Consider the following 25,152-nt stretch of genomic DNA (forward strand, 5'->3'; position numbering starts at 1 on the left):
AACCGCGGTCTGCCTTTTCAAAGCTCACGTCTCTCGCGCTCTATCAGCCAATCGGATTATGCCATGTTGGGACCTTTCAGCCAATCGCAGCCCACCGCGAGGAGGAAAACTTGGATGATTGTCTGGGTGTAAATTGTTGCGTGTCGCGATGGGAGAAATACAAGTGGGAAGTAATGAACAATAGAGCTAGCTATTTCCGGGAGGCGCCAACATTCCCGAGCAACTTTCGTGCTCTTGTTGTGCATAGCGATAGTCAGCCAAACACACAGCTCATTGTTGTCGCTCAAAGCCCATCCAGTTCACACTAGCAGCTGGTTTTGTGTCAGGAGAGATTAAGCGAGATCACCGAGGAGGGAGAATCAAACTGCCGGCGTCCTGTTGTCAAATGATTTGCATAAGGACTTCCGCCCCCTGAATTTAGTTTCTGCATCAACTGGCAAAGGCAGTGGGCAGACCCGAGCCCTCAAGTCAGGCGCAGTCATGCGGACTTGACATTTAAACTCGGTTAATATTTGGACATGAACGGCACACGCGTGTATTTCGGATGGTCCCGATGGATTTGGATTAAACGGCACACTGGGATCTGACACTTTCATTCTCAGAGGCGTTTACTATGCTGTTTATCTGCAGGCTCTTGTGGTGGATATACATTGACTATTTGCTGTTACGTCCAGTGTAGACCTGGAGTATTGTATTGGACTCATTGGGGTATTCTGTTGCAGGAAAATGCGCGTTCTCATCTCCTCTCAAACAGGGGATTCCTCGTCTGTTTGGATATGTCTGTTTGGATCCTAAAGTAGGATACAGCCAGATCCTCCAACCCAGTCCAGGATCTGATGTCTATTTCAATGTGTCATATTACAAGAGTTGACCATCTCTTTTGGATGGAGTTTTACCTCGCGATCTTCTTTTGAGGTGTTGGACAGCTTGGATGCGTTTTAAATCGTTGTTCGCCTTGGATTACTTCTTTTTTGGCTACATTTTGCAGGTTGGATCTTCTCGTTTATTTCGGGTGTCTAAACTCGATGTTTACTGTTAAAATCACACGTTTCATTCTTCTGATTCGTTTTGCCGATCCACTGGGTGGAAATACTGTGTGATCTCTTGTTGGTTTATTTATTGGTCGTTTAAAGCTTTTGCACACCATGACTTTCGTGTCCGGGGCAGTGGTTCTGTTGATGCGTGGACTCGTCATCTCTGCGGTACTGGGCTTAGAGGGTTCATACACGAGTCATTTGTCGAACCGAGTCACTCCGGATCCAGCAGCAGTAGCTGTCGCTCCTACAGGTAAGACCTCTATATCATAATAATGCACGGATCTGATCAACCTGCGTTATTCTCTTTAGAAATTCCAGATACTGTTCCAGATACTCGATGGCTAATGCTGTTTTTGATGAGTGCAAATCAGGGAATGTTAATAAGTCATTTCGAGGCACCTGATGGTATGCAGGTCTTTCCCAGCCTCACATCACTTCTGGATGATTCTAGAGAATCTGATGCTTTGCCTGTATGATGGACTGCTTATGAAAGTGATGAAGGTCAGGACAGTATTCACATGGAATCCCTGCTATTCCACCAATAAACGCCTGGCATGAGAGAGCAGGAGGAACCCCCTCCATACAGCACTGTCATCAGGCAGCACCTCTGTGAAGGAGAAACCACCAGATGGGGTTTTCCATGACCACTGGCTGATATAGGCCCAATGCCTTTGTAAAGAGAAACTGACTACTACACAATATTCACTGAAGAACATAGTACATTAACCATGCTTTTTATGGCAAGCTATTTTGACAATTATTTATTTAAACAATCTTTTTTTTCAGTTACTAATTAATAATCTTGTAGTAAGTAGTATCTTTTTTACATTTTACTGCTAACCTATCCATTATTCTATAACTCTTTAATAGTGACTAGTTTCTATCATTGGTAGGTTACTTTTAGTCATTAGTCACAATCCTAATAGTGCCAAATAACCATTTCACTAGTAACTAGCACAAGGCTACCCATTCAAACAGTATTTTTTTATGCAAACTTCCAATATTTGTATTGTAATATTATAGAATATTTCTATATTGAAAAATTTATGTTCATGATTATTTTAGGTATTAAAATATATTTGCCAACAACCATAAGAGATACAACCCCTTTCACTGGCTGATGACAATACATTTTCAAATGTCCAAATATTTCCAGATGAATTGTTGTGCCTGATATACTGTATGTCTGTCACTATTGTACAAGGCTGTTCTTGTCACATGTAGGGCTTAGAATGTTGTTCCGGGCATTGTGTTGAGGGTTGCTCAATAAGATCTATAGTGTAGCCTACTCTTTAGCTTTTTAGGGCCCTTTAAATTTAGAGATGACTGTATTACTATGTGTTCAAATGGATGCATTTGATCCATAGAAGGATAGCTGATAGGACAGTACTTTAAATCCATATTTTAAATATCAAACAAATCATTTGTATCAATAAATAAATTGTGTTAGAAAAAATTGTACCAATACTGGAAGCGCATAATTCATAAACATACAGGACTGATGCAGTCAGTCAGTCTGTTCTGATTCATAACCCCACAGGTGTTTTCCCAATATTATTCATGCCTTAATGACAGTGGACAGTCTGGTCAGAGTGTTTGCTGAGGACACAGGGTGAGATAACAGATTGCAGTCTGTACAGAGCTATAAACTGCTCATATGATGAATGTAATCCAGATCTGTGCTCATACAGGAATACAGACTTAATCGGAAGTTTAAATAACCTGCATGCAATTGGAAGTTGACTCATCAGAAATTAAAGGCCTCAGACAAATTGTTTCAGCTGTTGCCGTAGTTTAGTGAACTCTAATGGACACTCGATATGCATACTTCATTAAATACAGCAAGTGCACCATATTTCCCAAGCTGCAACAGGGCCCTTGAATTAAGGAAACCCTTAATTATAACTCTTAAGTGCATTCTACCTTGAGGTTTTCTTAACTCTGATTTTTCAGGGGGTTGTTGCATTTACAATGATTTGAGCCTTTACAAAGTTTCAATGTTGGTCTTACCCTCTGGTATTTGTAGTCACATTTCAACCTACAGCATGTCAATTTAAATTGAAATGTATTTAACATTGACAACCCAGGCCCATTGGAAAAGCATGCTTGTGGTGACATTACTATGAAACAGATGTTCAATTGCTTTTTGCAAGTTTCGTGACACTTTCAAATCGAAATGTTCAGTGAGTGTTGCTAAAAGCATGTTCAGTTTTGACAAAAAAAGATGCATGTGAATCTGGCAACATTTTAAGTTGTTTGTTACCGTTCGGAAATGAAATGTCCAGTGAGTGGTGGTAAAAAGTCAATGCTGTATTGCAAGAATGTTGTACAACCTACACTAAAACCTATCCTAAACGCAACCAATAGTGATAACAAAAAAAAGCAAATGTGAAATAAAGAGCAATTTGCTGAGGCAACCATTTTGTTTCTATGAACCGTTTTACTGTGATTCTTGTTTCACGGGACTCATACCCAAGCTCTCTGCATCACAAGTGCAATGCTGTGGCAGGTGAAAGCAAGTTTACTACATTAGAAAAGCCAAACATATGGAGCTGATTATGTGTATTAGTTTACAAATATTCACAAAATTCTTAAAGTGTTCTAGGCAAAATGCTACTAAAGAATTTTGAGGTCATAACAGTCTTATTTAATATTGTGTTCCTGCAATCATAGTTTATGTGTAAATGAATAGCAGTTTTGGTGTTTTACTACCAGTAGTGTTAATTTCAGCTGGAACATGCAATAAATTGTTTGTATAGGTAAGTTATTGGAGTATTGTAATAATGTAGGTAGATGCATTATAGGTAGTCTATGTTGATCTTTGACACAATAAGACCTTATTACGGCCTTCTTTGGGAGTCGATTACTATCATCCTCCAAATGAGTCTCTACACAGATACACGTTTATTATTAGGACATGGGAAATGAGAGGGCAGTGTGATCAGTATTGTTCTTAAGTCACCGATGAGTTTAGTTAAAGGGAAAGTTCACCCAAGAATGACAGTCAAGTATTTTTTATTTTTTTTTTAATTCCATGAAAGTCAATGGCTACTGTCAGCTGTCTGGTTTCCAACATTCCTAAAAAAAAACAATATTTTATATATCTGTATATATATGTGTGTGTTTGTGTGCTTGACAAGAAAGAAGAAGTGGAGAGTAAGTACGGAATTGAGTAAGCTATCCTTTTGACTGTAAGTTAAATATGATCAGCAGTTGTATTGTATGAGTTTTATGGCATACGGCTTTAAACCTGCTAACTAAATATATAATTAAATATTTGTTTGGCAGGAATTCTGCCCATTTTCAGACTGATAAGCAGGAAGGTAGCAGAGGGAGTATTCAGATGCTGGCACATAGCATCTGTGTTGGCATGCATACTTAAGAATTGTGCTTTACTTATTCAATTATTGTATATGTGCAAGCATCAGTGAATAACAAATAAAAAAAAAAGCTGTTAAACCTCAGCAGCAAGCCGCGAAAACAGGGAAAGTTGTAATCCAGCTATAGGCAGATAAAACTGCGTGAGTGACAAATGAAGTGCTTGTCTCAAAATGTATTTACACAGGCCGCTGTAAACTGTTGTGTGTGTGTACTTTATTGAGTTCCCACTATATCAATATGGGTGCAGTCATCATGAGATACAACCTATAAGGAATATTTAGATTCCATGTGCTGCTTAAAAAAAGAAAAAAATCCTATAAATGCCCTATACCGTATAAAACTGGCAGCTGTGGTTGCCAGAATTTTACTGTTGGTAACTACTTTTACAGTCCCGGGGTATGTTAATAATGTCAATATAACATCGTATTATAGCTGTTAAAATCTGTTACTGTAAAATGCGCTGAAAATGACACAGGTGGACAATGGAAGGCCTAATTGATGACTTAAAGGCCATCAAAATTGCCCTTTAACATTGTTAGTCATGCAAAGACAAAACACCACAATTATAACACACAAGACTGGAATGCACATTGACATAGAAACCATAATAAAATATGACAAAAAAGATTTTCTTCTGTAAATTGTTGTGATTCACACATTTCACAAAATGAGATCTTTAAGGTAGTCTTTTAAAAATATGTTTTTTTTTATTTTTATTTTTTTACTGTAAGTGATAAGGTAACTTGCAATTAATGTAAACATGTTTTATTGGAGATTTATTTTTAATTACTAATATTTTAGCATTGTATTCAAAATGAAGTTTGATTGTCATTTTTTATGATTTCAGTTTAAAATGCTAAATGAGAATTTGATCTGTTTGATGCATGTGCATGTGTAGTCGTGTGGCCATTCCTCTGGTGGTGTTGTGCTTATGTATGTGTGTGTATGTTGGGAGTTTGACTTTAAGCTCTTTGCGAGTCAAACAGTCCCGCCGGGGTTGACCCAACATTTCACTTCCCATCCGGGCTGTGGTCACCATCGGTTGCTTTGCACGATGCCACTGATAATATAAGTGTGTATGCAAGAAACAGTAAGAAAACGGTACAGTTTCACCAGATGAAGAAGTAAATATAGAAAGCATATAAGAGAAGGGCTTAAGTGGACCTGGCTTGTGTCTGTGTGAGTGGCATCTGTTAGGCTATTTGTTCAGTTAAGGGCTACCAATTGTAAGCACATTAATGAAGGAATTTCCTGTAGCACAGATGACGATCATAACAAATGTCCTCTGAGTGAAAGGTTGATTGTGTTTGTTTCTGTCAGAACATTTAAATACGCATCGTCTTAGAGGCTTAGATTAATTGTTTGTGTGCCTTTTTAGTCTCTGTCCCATGCTAAATGATGAGAGGATGAACTGGTCACTTCAGGCCATGCTGCAATATTTTACAATTAAAGATTTTTTTTTATTTCTTCACTTTACCATTCTAAAATGTGTTTGTAGTGTTACTCGGTTTCAACGGGTCATTTGCATCAGCTTAAGCTGTAAAACTCTCACCATCCTGGTTGAGATAAAGTCTATTGGAATATAATTTTGTTTTTGAAATGCAATGTTTTTTAATCAGGACATTAATCCATTTATAAACAGTCATAGTTGATCTAAAAATTAATCTCTCGTCACTTATTCACCCATAGAAGCTCTGATAAGGAAGGATGACTGAATTGTTTGTCATGGCAAGAATATTGGTAACCGGACGGTGCTGGAGACCACTGATGTCCATTATATGGACAAAAAAGGACACATTGAGACATTTCTCAAAATATATTTTGGGTGAACTGTCCCTTTAAGAGTATGCTCAGTGAATGTAGTTCCTTCTTTACTAATTCATTCCTTATTTGCATTTTCAGAAAGATGAGATACTATATGAGACTGCCAAAATAATTTCTCTCACTTTTTATCACCTCTCTAACTATTTACAAGGCTAAATCATATAAGATTATCTAACAGATACAGTAAATACTAACTTAGAGATATTCTTGTGAACGTGGTTGTCCGCACATATAATGCTGTTGTGTATTTCGACTGTTTAGCTTCTCAACAAACAAGCCTCCTCTTAGAGAAACACACTGTCCTGGAAGTATGAGGAATTGTTTTTTTTTGTGTTTGTTTTCTTCTCTCTTTCTAAACTGAAATATTATCATTACATAAGTCTGAAGTAGAAAGAAGGCATCAATGTCAAAGCTGCCTTTCACAATACAGTATTATGTAGGCTGGTCGATAGTATACAAACTTGAAATGCGACATTTTTGTAACTTGTGTAACTGTGTTGGAATAGTTGGGATTGACGTTAACATAACCAATGATTCAAATGAGACTGTCTCAGTGTGATTAAGATGTTGAAATTCAAAATTACAAGGGTGTTGTACAGTGGGGAAAATAAGTATTTAGTCACCAATTGTGCAAGTTCTCCCATTAAAAAAGATGAGAGAGGCCTGTAATTTTCATCATAGGTACACTTCAACTATGAGAGACAAAACGTAAAAATCCAGAAAATCACATTGTAGGATTTTTAATGAATTTATTAGCAAATTATGGTGGAGGCTCCTTTGTCCTCCACTTGTTATCAGTATAAAAGACACCTGTCCAAAACCTCAAACAGTTACACTACAAAGAAAAAAAAAATCTCAGAACCACACAGGGGGACCTTGAGAATGACCCGCAGAGAGCTGGCACCAAAGTGACAAAGGCTACAATCAGTGACACACTACGCCGCCAGGGACTCAAATCCTGCAGTGCCAGATGTGTCCCCCTGCTTAAGCCAGTACATGTCTGAAGTTTGCTAGAGAGCATTTGGATGATCCAGAAGAGGATTGGAACAATGTCATATGGTTCGATGAAACCAAAAAAGAACTTTTTGGTATGGTCGTGATTGGAGGAGAAAGAATGCTGAGTTTCATCCAAAGAACACCATACCTACTGTGAAGCATGAGGGTGGAAACATCATGCTTTGGGGCTGTTTTTTTGCAGAGGGACCTGGATGACTGATCCGTGTAAAGGAAAGAATGAATGGGGCCATGTATCGTGAGATTTTGAGTGGATACCTCCCTCCATCAGCAAGGGTCATGAAGATGAAACATGGCTGGGTCTTTCAGCATGACAAGGATCCCAAACACACCGCCTGGGTAGAAGTGGCTTCGTAAGAAGCATTTCAAGGTCCTGGAGTGGCCTAGCCAGTTTTCAGATCTCAACCCCATAGAAAATCTGTGGAGGGGGTTGAAAGTCTGTTGCCCAAAAACATCACTGCTCTAGAGGAGATCTGCATGGAGGAATGGGCCAAAACACCAGCAACAGTGTGTGAAAACCTTGTGAAGACTTACAGAAAATGTTTGACCTCTGTCTTCGCCAACAAAGGGTATATATCAAAGTATTGAGATAAACTTTTGTTATTGACCAAATACTTATTTTCCATCGTAATTAGCAAATAAATTCATTAAAAATCCTACAATGTGATTTTCTGGATTTTTACGTTTTGTCTCTCATAGTTGAAGAATGAAAATTACAGGCCTCTCTCATCTTTTTAAATGGGAGAACTTGCACAATTGGTGGCTAACTAAATACTTATTTTGCCCACTGTATGTTCATGTCTCTGTTGACTGGGGAACAGCAATAGAATTCATCTTTAGATGTTGCCATTGTATGTGTACTCCATGTCATAATGTTTGTCATTCTCTAAATAGTTCCTTATCAGGACAGAAACTGCTTCTGAAGTTCACAGATGTGGAATAAATGCAATTCCATAAATGCTGAAATACTGTTATGACACAAAGGCATCATGCTCATTCAGACGTGATGGATCAGGATGTTAACACGGATCATCTTTCTTAATAAACAAAAGGTGTAACACTAAAGTAGACTGTACAGACTTGAACCTACTTCAGCTGGTGCATGGTACCCTCGGTGACACAAATGACTAAAATTGAAATTTATACAAGGTGATATACAAAGATGAAGTGATGAATTGAAAAGTTATAAAATGATAAATTGTTGTTCAGTATTCATTTTATTATATACGTGTGTGTGACAAAAAGTACTTTTTTATTCTTGCTCCGACTAGAACAAACTTTTTTATTTTTTTATTTATTAAAGTATTTTTTGTCCTCAAATACATCATTAAATAAAAGCTGAATATTTATATTTAAAATATTTCAATATATCTGTGCACATTACTATTGTCCAATTCACACACTAGTGACCAATTCTCACTATTTATTAACTAATAAACCAATAAACTCCTAATTTGCTTTTTATTACTTATTTATTTGTCTATTAATCTCTTTATTTGGTCTGATTAAAAGGAACTCTGTGCCAGAGCAATTGTTTTGCATAGACATAGTCTCAAAACAAACAGAGCTATTAAGCGATTCGTTTTATTGCTTTGGTGAGCTGATGCGAAACAAGGAGCGTGGTCTGGCTCTGGAAGCAGTATCAGAATATCCCTGATACAAGGCTGAAGTGGGTCAGAGTTGGTATGTTATAGGTCTGCATATGCAACCTTGTCACTTTAAGTGCAAAACATTAAAGCACAAACACTACTCTGCAGCCGATTCGAAAGATTGAATTGGTAACGTCAATCTCAGTGTTGATGCCTAAATAAATGAAAAAAATAATAACCCCTAACCTACATTCTAACCTAGCCTTAGTATAGCAGTGCTAGCACATCCTGATAGATAGCATTACTGCTGGTCACAGTTGGATCCCTTTACTCATCAGTGGATCTATTTATGATTTTTCTGAAGTCTGAACTCTTCTTGACAGGAGATCGTGTGATTGAGTTGACCAGTGAAATATGCTGTGGGGCTGGGTTTGTGATTAATTGCTTTGAGGGGTGAAAGAATGCTCTTTGAACAGAACAGGCTGCACAGAAAAGGGAGAGTTCATGCAAAAACGTCATTTACACACCCTAATGTCATTCCAAACTTGATGACTGTCTTACTTCTGAATGTTCGGATCCCAACAGCATTGAACCCCACTGTCATTATATGGACAAACCCTTTTGAAAAAGAACTGTGCTTAATTGTATTGAGTTCAATGTATTTTTAACTGTATTTCCAGATAATATAATATTGATAAAATATAAGACCCCTTAGATGTACTTAAAGTTTAGAGTATATTTTAGATCACTATTTTTATAATCTTTAGTCATGCTTTAAAGAAGTACACTTTGATCTGTTGACTAACTAAAGCATGTAAATACATTTCTTTATTATAATATTAATGAAAGTGTTCAAATGTACCACGTGACATTACAAACATATTTAAATATATGACACAAGTTTCAATAGAAATGCCATTAAATTAGGGCCTACATTTAAAAAATTAAGGGTCAAAAGCACTCTAATTGCAATAAATGTAAACTATAATACATTTTAATTTAAATAACATACAGTTGAGTGTCTGAAAACATTACATCTGCTTCCACAGAAGAAAAAAAAAACCATACAGGTTTGAAAAACCATAAGGAGGAGGCAATGATAACAGAGGTTTATATTTGTCTTCCACCGTAATTTACCGAACATTTTACACACTACATTTCCTGTCTGTTAGATTTGTAATTATTTTAACACGTATTTATAAAGGAAATTGGACAGTTACATTTTAGGTTAATTTCTGCTATAGCATAATCACAATCACAAGCACAATACCATCAAAAGACAACTGGTCACAGTCTAAACTTGAATGCTAGGACTAGATGTCATAATCTACACTGCCCTGAAAGCATTTCTGATGACCTGATCATGCTTTTCGATTAGATCTAATATAGTCACACATGTCTGCTCAGATGGGACACTAGATTCCATCAATTCCTTTGGTTACTCCGTCACAGTTTGGGAATATCCTGCATGTCTGCTTCCTGCTGTCACCACAAGATTATGACCTAGACACGGTTCTCACCTTGGGTAATCCATTGAACCCCTCGGAGTTTATATTAGTTCACACAGACACAAACACATGCTTCTGTCATGTTCTAAAGCTTCAGACCAAACAACTCAATGATTCAATTGAATTTAAGGTAGTTTGTTAGCAATCAAGAGTAGGTTTATATACTACTCTTTATGTGAAAAATGTGTGAGGTTAGGTTAGGCATGCAAAACACACCACCATGGTACTAGGCTGCTGTGGATTGGCTGTGTTGTAAGGTTTTTATAGTGCATTTCTATTCATTTGTGGGGGGTTTCTGGTTGTTCATGTGGTTACTCAACACTCTCAAAAAAAATGTTCTTCATTGGCATCTATGTCTCAATGAAGACGAAGAGCCTTTCCATGTATCCTTTACATTCCACAGAAGGCTCTTTATCTTTGGATTATTAAAAGGTAGGCTAGAGAAAAAATGGTTCTTTTCAGTGACAGGTACTTTGGGGAACCAAAACAGTTATTTTGTGACATCACTGTGAAAACCCATTTTGAAGTCTGCATTAAGGCAGTCTCCAGAGGACTGTTACTACTCACATTTCGGAATACATGCTGACTGTTATAAATGCACTCCAGTGAAATTACCCATGGACAGGTGGTGAGCCATGTAAAGAGAAATAAACATCCTTTCTTCCGTTTATTTGGCTCACCACCACCTGGCAATGTCATTATAGAAGGATATTGTTTGCACTTCTTATCAATTTTCTTGTGACATACTGACATACTGTACAAAGTTATGCTGCCCATACTTTACACGTGGTTTTCTGAGTCGTCAGATCGCTTTACCTTTCACACTATATGACTGTTTTGGGTTTCATGTTTCTTTGGTTTGCACATTACATTACAGATCGGCAACTGTGGGTCACACATTACACAATATTTCACAAGGAAGATTCCCTGACAACATCACATTTTGTGGTACGTGATTACGTCATATTGATTCTGGCTCGAGACTGGATTTCCTCCGAACGCAAATGGTACAAAAGAAGCTTGTGATCCAGGTTGTGTGTGTGTGCTGATTTGCTGAAAAAAAAAAAAAAAAAAACACCAATCATGCTCACTTATTGGCTGTACAGATTGACATCTGCATCATTTCAAGTCAAAACACGTTTCACACTAGAAGAGTTGCAAACAAGTCTAGATATTTTAGCCTGCTAAAAGTGTTTCAGGCACTGGCACTTGTGCACAGATGCATTGGCGGTTTTCTCAGATTGCATCTTTGATAAATAAAAGTATGTGATCATCACTCACTTAAACAAGCATTGATTAGGCTCAGATTTTAAACTTTTGTCTGTGATTTCTAGAAAACTGAATAGCAGATGTGTGAATGCATCTGTTAATTTGAATTCAGAACTGGATTTTGTTTTTTAAATACATTTTTACTTTTATTCAGGAAAGATGCATTAAATTTATCAAAAGTGACAGCAACATTTATAAGAAAAATATATGCTTTATATTGCTTGCTTTAGTAATGATGTAAGCATAAGACACCAACGCGATACCAAGACACTTTCACAGACAACACCAGAGAGTAGCTGTCTGTATTAAAATATAGGATGGAAAATGGGCCACAGTTCATGCTGACAGCATGCCTTGTTGTTAAAGCAATAGTTCATCCAAAAATAAAAATTTACTCATTCCATCCAAGATGTAGATGAGTTTGCTTGAACAGAAAATTTAGCGTTGTATAATTTGCTCACTAATGGATCCTCTGCAGTGAATGGGTGCCGTCAGAATGAGAATTCCACAAACAACTGACATGACTCCAGTCGCAAACAAATCCACTTTTTAACTTTTGCTTGCAGCTAAAATATAATAGTCCTCCGTCCATAATATTGCTTTCTTCAGTGAAAAAAAAAAATAACTCAAAAATATACACAGATCCAGTACAGCACACACAAAAACAGTGTTTTGATGAGGACATCATAGGATGGACTTTTCTCTGGAGGAAGCGTTGTTATCAGATTATGGACCCATATGTTGGATTAAAGTTAAAAACCTTCATAAAGGATTTGTTTCTTACGAACATGCAGCTTTTCACTCCATAAGATGCTAATTGATGGATTAGAGGCATGTGGATTACTTGTTGATGTATGTTTTTTTTATCAGCTGTTTGAACTCACATTCTGATGGCACCCAATTCAAGTGATGCTAAATCTCTCCATATCTGTTCTGATGAAGTAACAAACTCGTCTACACATGGCATTGGGTGAGTACATTTTAATTTTTGGGTGAACTATCCCTTTAAATTCTCGAAGCACATGAGAGAACATAAAGACAGAGACATTTTACACATTCATGCTTATGCTTTTTGGTCCAAAACCACTGACTTGTTCACTCATTCACTCTCCCTCACTTTTAATTAATTAATTAATCAATCCTGTTTGAACTGCAGAAAACTAGACTGTTATGCCCTTCAGAGAGATTGTTTTAATGTAGTCGGGTTTAAGGCAGATTCATATGAATGACATGTATTAGGAAAGCTTGAAGTAGTGCTGTTCATGGGTGAGGAGATGATGAAGAGATATTTTGGATGAAAGGAATAGCGGCAGCCTCTCATTTCAGGGACTTTCCCTCTTCAGGGTCAGAGAGAGAGGGAGAGAGAGAGTGAGTCTTACATCTTCACGCTGCAAAGAAGCCCAAAACAGACCGAGTCTTCAGAAGGGGGTGTGTTCTATGAAGAAGAAAAAAATAGCTGTCACTTCCCTGTCACTAGGAAAACAGCCAGCTCAAAAAACATTGAAAGCAGTAGTGAGAAATGAATGTCACATTTTCACACTCTCAGTTTTTTTATTTCTAACTTCAATGAGTACTTCTCAGCACTTTGTCTACAGTAGGCAAAATGACAAAGACATCACTTTCTCTTTTAACAGACCCGGTATTCATCAAAATGTTTGCTTTTGCTTTTACACCTTTTCTGTTTCTGTTTCCCTTTTCTTTATTGAAAAGTATTTCCAATTCTAGTAAATGCTGTCCTTTTGTTCTTTATATTCAGCAGAGAATCCTGAAAAAAAAAAAAAAAAATCATGTTGTCCACAAAACTATAAAGCAGCATAATTGTTTTCAACAATAATAAATTGTAAAATGTTAAGTTTCTTGAGCACCAATTTAACATATTAGACTGATGTCTGAATACATTTCGACTGGAGTAATGGCTGTTTAAAATTCTACTTTGCCATCATGAGATTCAATTACAAAGTAAAAATGAATTAAAAACCTTACTGACCCCAAACATTTGAATGGTAGTGTAAATGCACATTAGCGTTAGCTAAACTTTTCTTTTTAAGCAGTGCTTAGTGACAAATAGTAAATCAAGTCACCTTTTTTGGTGATTTTACTTTGCATTGTGGGTAAAGTGGGCTGTAGTGCTAGATGAGTCAGCGTGGGCTTTGAGGTTAGTGGTAATCCTGCTCTGCAGGCCCTCCAAAAACAGGTGTGTTCTCAAGGGCTGCTTATCAGCGGCTTCACAGACTGCTAGAGTTACACATCCTGTAGCTGTGTTGTTATGTGCTGCGCTTCCGCTTTAGCTCTGTTCAGCTAATTGATTGTGGATAGATTGAAGGCTCAATTATTCCAGTTGCACATTAGATGTGGTCTAAGGTTAGATCCATCGTACTCGGATGTCACCTCTGTGGAAAGTGAGCGAGGTGTGTGCTGCCATGACATGCTGAAATACCATTCGTGCTACAGTGCTCCAGAAAACACCTTCTAACTGTTGTACCATCTTTACCTTCTCAATCTCATTAAAGTTGTCAATGGACACTTGCTGATGAAGTCATTGGATGAGTGGCAAATATTTTTCAGCAACTGGAAAATATAAGCCCAGAAATCCATGGATGTAAACCTTTTGTAAAGCTGAAATGGAAATTGAAAAATGGAGTAAAAGTGCACTCAGATTTGGAAAGGTCTGGTTGTGGCAGTGTAGTGGAGCTGTACTACGCTGCTGTAGTTGATCATAGCTGATGTCTTTCCCTGCTTAACTGCTAAAGTCATGTTTGTGGTGGCGGCATTCTAGAGAACCTGTAGGAGAGCTCGCAGGAAGTGGTTCCAAACAAACAGGAAGTCACAGTTTTAAAACAAGAAGTTCAGAGGGTTGCCTAATGCCTACTCAGAATATTCATGATGACTCTTGTTTTCGAGAAGTCAGATTAATAAAGAACTGTTTGGTAAATGGTAAATGGTAAATGGACTGCATTTATATAGCGCTTTCAACAGACCACATGGCCATCCAAAGCGCTTTACAATTTGCCTCACATTCACCCATTCACACACACATTCACACACCGACGGCGGTGTCTGCCATACAAGGCGCCATCCAGCTCGTCGGGAGCAGCTGGGGTTAGGTGTCTTGCTCAAGGACACCTCGACACTTGGTCAGGTGGAGCCGGGGATTGAACCACCAACCTTCCGGTTTGTAGACAACCTACATGAACCACTGAGCCACTGCCGCCCCTGTTTGACTAGAGTTGTCTCTCTCATGATAATTACTGTGGAAATATACTGTAGTGCCAAAGTCAACCTAAATGCAAATATCACAATAACCAAATGCTTTCATTGCAAACAAATGTTAACCAGACATGTGATTTTCTATTTAGGCTACTGTTCACAGTCTGTAGTTTTTGTCAGTGATCTACAGCAGCCCTATTGCTTGTTTGCCCTACTTTATTTCAGTATGAGACCATTCGACACTCTGTTCACAGTTCTAGCTGTACAGGTTTCCTCTAATGTGTGCAAACACAAGTAACACCTTAAACCAGCAGTTCACACATTGCAACTGACTTTTTAGACTATTGCTTGTCGGGTCATATGACCTCAAGTTGTGCCACTCAGTGCAATATTTTAAACACTTATAGGACTAAATCTTACAACCATTGATATTGCACATAAAAAGAAACAAGTTCAGCTAATTGACACAAACAAGTTTATTTTTTCCTTTCTTTTTTGATATTGAAACTGAATATTGTTGTGAAATATTGTGCTTCTTTAAATGTCAATGCATTAACTTTATAGCTAGCTCTAGATGAATAATCTTGAAGGCATCAGTTGTAATGGGTTGGAATTGAATAAACAACAATCATATGCTGTCATTTTCCATTAATTCTAGCTGTTATCATACATTAAAAATAGGGCCGGGACTCGATTAAGAAAATTAATCTAATTAATTAGAGGCTTTGTAATTAATTAATAGAAATTAATCGCATTTTAATCGCATATAAATATTTGACCTGAGAACAGTGAGAAGTAATTTTTTTTCACATGGATTTATAGTATACCATTGAATAATGACTGAATACATAAGCTTAAGCAACACAATATTGTTTATTTTTGTTCAACCAAGTCTAGCAGACCAGTGCAATTTTTGCCATGAAGTGTAGCAATAGCATATTTAGAAACAATTTAGAAATAGTACATTTCAGAAATTCAGGAAGCTTATAGGTGCTGGAACCTTCTGTAAAGTGTTTTTTAAGTAATACACAATACTGTCAATTACATTCAGAACATTTGAAACACTGACTATTAGAAAACATCTCTCTGTTGCTTCAGAGGCCATAGCATACTAAGTCCATCTCTCAATAACCTTGGCCAAAACAATAAAGAGTTCAACATAAACTGTTGCACCAACAAAATAATACATAGTTCAACATAAAGTGTAAAGTCCACGCTAGCTGCTATATGTTTTGCGTTGAGGTGATACTTTAGACTTGATGTGCTGCTGCGGCGATATGCGAACGCTAGTTGGTGCTCCAGTATAATCGGTCCGCCGAAACGCATCCAGTGAGAAACGTTCCGCGGTGCAAAAATAAGCTACTAAAAATGCGGGATTTTTTTTCTGTAATTAATTAATCTTAGTTAACGTGTTATTTTTTGTGTAATTAATTAATCTCAATTAACGCGTTAAAGTCCCGGCCCTAATTAAAAACCTACGTATATATATATATATATATATATATATATATATATATATATATATATATATATATATATATATATATATATATATATATATATATATATATATATATATTTAGTTGGGTAAGCTTCTGTAGCATTGAAGGGGAGACTTTTTTGCACTCCCATTTGCTCAAATAGCAAAATAAAAACTCCACGACAGTGTTTTCAGGTCTTTCAAAAAGAGAGACATTGATGGTGCCAATCAGAAGAGAGAATGATGTGGTTTTTTTTTTATTTTTTTTTATTTGAAGCAAAAGTGAGTGTTAAATTTTTATAACACAAATACACACACGATTTATGATGCTGATGACCATTGAAATGCATCATCACAGTCTGAAAAAAAGTGTCCAGATTTACCCCGAGCAATGTGTGAGTGTCAGTGTGGCCCTCGACATCCTGTCTTAATGTTAAAGTCACAGCATTTGTGACTATCTCTACACATCATCTGCAAACACAAACGGATGGTGTGTGGTTCTTCTCCCTCTGATGACTGCTCTCTTTCCTCTCCTAGTGCAAACACTGATCTTCTCTGCTTATACGATCATAGATAAGCATCTGCTCTAATTAAGACTCTGGCTGTCTTTGCGTTGGTGGTTAGTCACTCATATCTTGAGTTTCAGCTTCTATCTGCACATTCCTATTGTAATGGTGCACAAGCTCTGTCTCCTTTTCTGGAAGTCTGAACTTTTGGATTGTGAGCTTTGTCAGATAAAAAAAAAAAAAAAAAAAATATATATATATATATAGGAGTATTTTAACACACACTTATGCAATGTCATAAGCAGAGGATTAAAGATACCCTTTCCAAGGATGAATAATATGCCTTTTTATGGAGGTTCAAAAAGATTGCTTTTCACCAACACGTGTCCAGATTTTTTTTCTTCCTATTTTTACACTCGTTATGATTTGCTCATCTTGCTGATTTGAAACTGGAAGCTTAGAAACTCTGAAAAAATAAAAAAAATAAAAAAAATAAATAATATATATATATATATATATATCATGCCAAGAGGTGTGAGTATAACAGGAAATGCAGTTTCTGCTGTGTAGAACCAGTTTTTGATTTGATTGTTCAGGGCTTCCCAAAATTGTATTCGCAAACCCCTGGAGGTATGCAGTGGGTTCTTAAGTTTATAATTCAATTATTATAAGTTATTGGTAATTCAATAATAAACAAACAAATAATTTATTAAATAATACAAATATAAAAACAAGTACATCAATAAAAAATGAATAATAAAAAAGCTAAAAAGGGTTTACATACATGTCAACATCATTAACCTACAGCAGAGAACTGTGAACTCATTTTATGCCAATGTTAACTTAAAATCTGGGGGTAAAGTAAACTTAAAGTAAATATAGTAGCTCAAAGTGGTTTCACTGACAAAAAAAGTAGTAAATCCCTGAACTGTACCATTAGAAGGTGGATAAATTTGTTTATAGAATTCATAAATCCATGGATCAGATTTAAAGGCTTTTGAACGTTTAAAGCATGGTGATATCACAGCATTATTACTTTAATTTACTTTATCTCAAAGGCATGATGAATATTGTTTTGGGAAAGAGGACATTTGAAATGTGAAAGAAAAGGTTTAGACCTATGTTTTATCTTGCTATTTGGAATAGGAATAGATGGAAGTCAATAGGTTGTCTACTTATTTAAAATCATACTTTGAATATGTTAAGTACTCCCGAAGTACCCACAACATTTTATTGGAACATTATTCAGTGTCATTGGTACTTTTTGTCACATCTTTAATATTGCAGAATATTTTTTTTTTCTGGTGACTGTCTTACGGTAGCCCACCAGCTCCTCTTGGTTTGTCCATTAATAAACTGTTGAGTGCGCACATCTCTAATTCTTTTTCTCTCCTGCGATGAATGAACACACACTTACATAAACACAGTTTCCGACCTCATACTTCCTCCGATGCTGACGTGTGTGTTGGGAGTGTTTCAGCAGTGTGACCGCTCCTGTAATCTGAAATCAGATCTCTCACAATATGCATTTACTTTACACTCCACTTCATTCTTGCAATTCTGTAATTACCAGTTAAATTAAAGGGACCGCACAACTTTGAAAAAAAGGTTTCCATTTTGAACTCTTTTTAAGGGTTGATTATTGTGCAAATATGTCCCTTGGAGCATACAAGCTGTTCTGCCAGTAAAGGTACAATTTAAATACTTTTTTTTTCTTTTTCCTGAGAGTGTAACAGCATACTTACTGATATATTATTAATGATAATAAAAAAGGCCTAGAAGATTGTTTGAGTTTCTTTCTTCTTGATATAGAATGTTTGTGCAAGTGGCGGTTCATCTTTTCTCTGTAACTCGTTACTTCAGCCTCTGTCATTTAAAAAGTTTGTGTATGTGCGTGTATTTCTCGTGGAGGCCTTTACTGTTCTTTGTCATTTAGATAAACCACTTCCTGACAACTGGAAACAAAAATCTATTTATAACTTTGTATGTCCTAATTTTACACTCACTGACTTTGTTCTCCAGAACTATTTTTGCTACATGTTTATTCTCCCCCTCACAGTGTCACTTCCTGCCACATGCTGTGTGTGCGAAGGGAAGCTTTGTAGTAAGTCGATTAATGTTATTTGACCTGCACATCATCGGCAGTCTTTTTGTTTTCTTTACTAATCTGAATATGCTGTTGAAAGATTTCTCTGTTTTTATTCACGTGATCAGTGTCACTAATTTTGTCAAAAAAAATGTTTGTATCATCATTTTTGTTTTCATTTTTTACAATCCAGAAACATTATTTTCGAGGTTTGATACAAATCCAAATTCAGTTTGCATGATATCCAACATTTGTAATTGTTAGGCATTTCTTCTTGCCACAGTGTTCCTGTGATATTACCCATCAGCACAGTGAGTTCTATGCAAAAAAAAAAAAAAAAAAAAGAAAAAACACATGGAAATGAGTGTGGACAGTGACATCTGGTATACAAATATGATTATGCAATCAGATGGGGGAACACATGCAAAACAAGATGCAAATACTAAGAAAAGACCTTCTTTTGTTTTTGTTTAGCAGCATTTTGAGGTTGTTCAGCCATACAAGCAAGGGCTTCAGTCACTTTCATCTGTGATACAGTAGCTTTCTGCTTTTTATTCAGTTAACATAGAGTTTTTGGTTACACTTTATTTTAAGGTTTCCTTGTAACAATGTAATTACACATTTAAGTAATGAGTAATATTAATTAAATACATGTACTTACTTTATGATTGGGGTTTGGCTTAGGGTTACTTGCATGTCAAGTCTAGTCACATTTATTTTTATAGCGCTTTAAACAAAACAGATTGTGTCAAAAAAATTAATTCTAATTATGCATAGTTAATTGTTATTATAATAGTATGTACATGTAACGTGTAACAAGGACACCTTAAAATAAAGTGTTACTGAGTTTTTTTTTAAAAAAATAGTGTGCTTAAAGGTACTGAATATGCACAGGTAATGCATTTCAAATCTTAAAATTCTATTAAAAAATACTTGCATATAAAATATTATGAATGAAATAAAAGGCTTCTTATTTGTACTTCGAGCACACATTCATCACTGTTTCTTATCACACTTTTAAAAAGTGCGCTTTGTCATTTCAAATGAAATATTTTACTTTAAAGTACATTTTAAATCTTGTTTTCATATTCATTCATTATTATTTAAAGGAGTACACTTATTTTGATGTGTTGACTAACATCCTAAAGCACATATTTTATTTATGATGTTTGATTAGAAATATTTTTTTATTAATTAAATACATGAATTACAAGTTTCAGTAGAAATTACCTTATTACCTTATTACCTAATAATGTTTTTGATTTACCATAGGCTACATGTTTCTCAGTAAAATCAACAGTACACTTTAACCATATTTATTTCACAACAGAATTATGAAATTGCATATGAACTTTAGTCCTTCTTAAAGGAATAACTCACTTAAAAATGAAAATTCTGTCATCATTAAGTCACCCTCAAGTTGTTCCAAACATTTATGACTGAATTCTGCTTGACACAAAATAAGATATTTTGAAGAATGTGGGTTTTTGGATAACATCAAACTTTTTTCATATAGTATAGTCTAGATTTGTCTTTATTTAAGCATATACTACAGCTAATATTTTGATAAGGCAATTATATAATTAAATATGTGGGTCTTTTTTCTGTCTAATGTTTCTGTCCATTGGAAAATGTTCCTGGGCTCCTCAGTGATGTGTGATGTTTCATCCAATCAGGGGTCTTTTAGGGTAATAATTTTGTTAAAACTGGATTGATTCTTCTATCCTCGCACGTCTTCTCTTAAATAGATTAATATTCTCATTTAAACAGCCTGCAACCTAATACGCGTGTCAAGCACACCACTGTAAACAGAGTCTCTCATACATAAAGACAGTTAGACAGGATAAAAACTTGATGAGTAGGATTATTATTTATTAATCAACAATAGAAAGTCTTGTTGACAGGCATTTAAGGCCTGAAAATTGCCATAAAATAATAATGATCATAAATCATCTGTCTGGATATGCAATAAACTTGAACTACATAGAAAAGCATAAGTTTAAAGCAGAGTTTAATAAATACAAAAAAAAAATTAAAGAGGATAATTTTGTGTCTCTCCCTGCAGACCCGTGTTTGACAGTCATCCCTCCATGTATGAATGAAGCCGACCGCTTCAGTTTAGAGGCGCTTCGGCACATTCACAAGCAGCTAGATGATGACAACGATGGAGGAATTGAAGTGAATGAGAGTGTAGAGGTGAGCATACATTGTTTAGATCTGGAGAAGTGTTTCTTTAATACTTGCCTTTCATTTGTTTGAGTGTGGGGGCATGTCTCTCTCTCTCTCTCTCTCTCTCTCTCTGTGTGTGTGTGGGTCGGGGGGCTCAAAAACAGGTCAGTAAAGCTTAGACCCACTAGGGACCTCAAATAGCAAAGTTGACATTGGTTCTTGCCTGCAAAAAGAGTCTATTGACATATGAACACATCACCCAGAGGGCGAAGTGTTCATTCTTATGTGTTTGTGTATACATGATGAAATATATTCATGCATATTCATACAAGATTTAAATAATAATTTGTTCTAAATATGTTTAAGAAAATCAACCCACAGCCATAAATAAGTTACAAGAAAGTTAATTTAATTTATATTATCATGAACTAGCAATTAACATTTTTACAGAATTCATTAATCCTAATTTAAGATAATTATTAATAAAGTTAATAGCTTATTCATGTTTGTTCATGAATACACACACACACACACACACACACACACACACACACACACACACACACACACACACACACACACACACACACAGTAGGTACGGAAAGTATTCAGACCCCTTACATTTTTCACTCTTTGTTATATTGCACCCATTTGCTAAAATCATTTAAGATGATTTTCTTTCCTCATTAATGTTCACACAGCACCCCATATTGACAGAAAAACACAGAATTGTTGACATTTTTGTAGATTTATTAAAAAAGAAAATCTGAAATATCACATGGTACTAAGTATTCAGAATCTTTGCTTTGACACTGATATATTTAACTCAGGTGCTGTCCATTTCTTCTGATCATCCTTGAGATCCAGCTCTGTTTGATTATACTGATTGGACTTGATTAGGAATGCCACACACCTGTCTATATAAGACCTTACAGCTCACAGTGCATGTCAGAGCAAATGAGAATCATGAGGTCAAAGGAACTGCCTGAAGAGCTCAGAGACAGAATTGTGGTGAGGCACAGGTCTGGCCATGGTTACAAAAACATTTCTGTTGCACTTAAGGTACCTGAGAGCAAAGTGGCTTCCATAATCCTTAAATGGAAGACGTTTGGGATGACCAGAACTCTTCCTAGAGCTGGCTGGGGGAGAAGAGCAGAGTGGCCCGACGGAAGCCTCTCCTCAGTGCAAGACACATGAAAGCCCCCATGGAGTTTGCTAAAAAAACACCTGAAGGAATCTGGTCTGATGAGACCAAGATAGAACTTTTTGGCCTTAATTCTAAGCGGTATGTGTGGAGAAAACAAGGCACTGCTCATCACCTGTCCAATACAGTCCCAACAGTGAAGCATGGTGGTGGCAGCATCATGCTGTGGGGGTGTTCTTCATCTGCAGGGACAGGACGACTGGTTGCAATCAAGGGAAAGATGAATGCGGCCAAGTACAGGGATATCCTGGACTAAAACCTTCTCCAGAGTGCTCAGGACCTCAGACTGGGCCGAAGGTTCACCTTCCAACAAGACAATGACCATAAGCACACAGCTAAAATAACGAACAAGTGGCTTCACAACAACTCCTGAAACAACATCCTGAAAATGGCTGTCCACCAATGTTGAAAGTGAAAGTGAAGTGACTTTCAGCCAAGTATGGTGACCCATACTCAGAATTTGTGCTCTGCATTTAACCCATCCGAAGTGCACACACACAGAGCAGTGAACACACACACACTGTGAACACACACCCGGAGCAGTGGGCAGCCATTTATGCTGCGGCGCCCGGGGAGCAGTTGGGGGTTCGATGCCTTACCTAAGTCATGGTATTGAAGGTGGAGAGAGAACTGTACATGCACTCCCCCCACCCACAATTCCGTCCGGCCCGAGACTAGAACTCACCCTTCGATTGGGAGTCCAACCCTCTGACCATTAGGCCACGACTTCCCCATCCAACCAGACAGAACTGGAGAGGATCTGCAAGGAGGAATGGCAGAGGATCCCCAAATCCTTGTTGCATCTTTCCCGAAAAGACTCATGGCTGTATTAGATCAAAAGGATGCTTCTACTAAATACTGAGCAAAGGGTCTGAAAACTTAGGACCATGTGATATTTCAGTTTTTCTTTTGGTTGTGCAAAAATGTCAACAATTATGAAATAAAATAAAAAAAATATATATGTATGTGTGTGTGTATATATATATATATATATATATATATATATATATATATATATATATGTGTGTGTTCTATATTAAATTATTAGTATAACTAATGCTATTTGAACATTTAACTTATTACAAGTTATTAATAGTACAAAACGATTTGTACAAAAGTTGCTGTTAGTCTGTTAAAATAACAGATAAGTTACGAGGTATTGAGTCTTCTGGTTTGTCCACACTAAACGCGTACATATGTCACAAGTGGCCCTCACCATTTCCTTTGAAAGTGAAGATAGTGTTTATTTACTTTCCTGTTTCTTAGCTGCTTCGCTCTCTTTGGTTTTTGACGTTTGGTTTTTGACTTTTTACGTGGTTAGTGAGGATGTGACGTGTGTTTTGAAGATTGTTTTTGGTCATGGCTGGTGTTCCTAGGCTCAAGAAGTGTTTCGAGAAGAGGCCCAAGAATTTCTCCTTACAGCCACTGAAAGCCACTGAGTTGGTGTCCTCTTTCAGGACACAGCAGATTCCCGAGTGTGTGTGTGTGTGTGTGTGTGAAGAGAGAGCGAGTTGCTAAATAAACCTACATGACTTTAAAGCTGTCTTGTCCCTCATTTGTTGGATACGAGTATGTTAGCATAGCAACATAATTCACAAACAGAAAGGACAAACAAACCTTTGTTTAACAAAATTAAATTTTTCATCATGTATGTGCAGCACACAAATATACAGAACCACTGATAGATACAGAGTTTACACAGACTTGACCACAGACAGCTTTACTTTTATCTAGTATGCTTGTCATATTTGAATTGCTTTATTGTGCAACAAAACTCTGCTCTATTTATGTATTCTTTTGGTCTTTTTTTTGAAAGTGCATTGTGGCTCTGCAAATGTTGTAGTCTCATTATGATTAATCACATGTGTTTTTCCTCATTTGTTAGTCGCTTTGGTTAAAAGAATCTGCAAAATGACTCATGTGTAAGGCAACAGATACAATATTCAAATGTAGTGTTTCTCTTATGTCTTTTTGCATTAAAATTATTTGCATTATATTGAAAGGTAATTTTGAAACCAGTAAAACCTCTAATAGAGTCACTTGTGACCTGAAGCCAAATTTACCCTGATACGGCATTAACTAATTGGTAAGAAGTCATTTTCATGTGGTCTGAGCAGTAATGTTATCCTATTGTTCTTTTGCAGTTTATCATAGAGGACATGAAGCAGCAGCAGACCAATAAACACAGTAATCTTCACCGAGAGGACCAGCACATCACGGTGGAGGAGCTGTGGAGGGGCTGGAAAATATCAGAAGGTAAAGAAAGATGGACTGGGAAAACGTGAGCTGGGTGGCATGTACAGCACTGTGTGAAATAAAATGTGTCCACAGGTAGAAATTCTGCTTTACTTTTATAATTTGAAAGTACTGAGCAGGGGTGTATTTGCTAAAAGCAACTATGGTTGCAAGTTCCATCATTACCAATAGATTTCAATTGAACTAAACACCATAGTTAGCTTTAACAATGCTTTTGGGAAACGCACCCCAGGATGTGTCCCAAACTAGTCAAGTCAAGAAAGGTATGGTTTTTAACTTATTAAGGGAAGAAAGTGCTCCAAAATCTTCAGGTAGATGGCTACATTTTACTTCATTATTCACAGACTACTTGAAATACACTAGTTATCTTTTGATACAAAAAAATCTAATATATTTGCATTAATTAATAATATAATTGATTGTTATTTAAATATATTTTACTCAAATATATTCTGATGACTCAAGAACAGTCTTTAACCAAACATTAATAAAATGGTATGTCAACACAGACAAACAAGGTGCTTGCACTGGGCCATGTGTCTCTGTTGTAATTGTAACAAAATGTTAAAACAATGATAGAACATCGTCTGCCATCTATACATACCTATATAAGCATAAGTTG

The 25,152-nt window shown here is 36.5% G+C and overlaps 1 protein-coding gene across 1 annotated transcript in view; it reads left to right on the forward strand.

The window, feature by feature from the left end:
- Positions 1 to 1,145: 1,145 nt before the first annotated feature.
- Positions 1,146 to 25,152, forward strand: part of LOC113051603 (stromal interaction molecule 2-like) — a 44,176-nt gene continuing 20,169 nt past the window's right edge. Inside the window, exons 1-3 of the mRNA XM_026215500.1 lie at positions 1,146 to 1,287; positions 20,967 to 21,097; positions 24,419 to 24,530. Coding sequence (XP_026071285.1) covers positions 1,146 to 1,287; positions 20,967 to 21,097; positions 24,419 to 24,530 — 385 coding nt within the window. The remainder of the gene's footprint in view (positions 1,288 to 20,966; positions 21,098 to 24,418; positions 24,531 to 25,152) is intronic.

This window comes from Carassius auratus, chromosome 32 (genome assembly GCF_003368295.1).
Source record: "Carassius auratus strain Wakin chromosome 32, ASM336829v1, whole genome shotgun sequence".
NCBI classification, from domain to species: domain Eukaryota; kingdom Metazoa; phylum Chordata; class Actinopteri; order Cypriniformes; family Cyprinidae; genus Carassius; species Carassius auratus.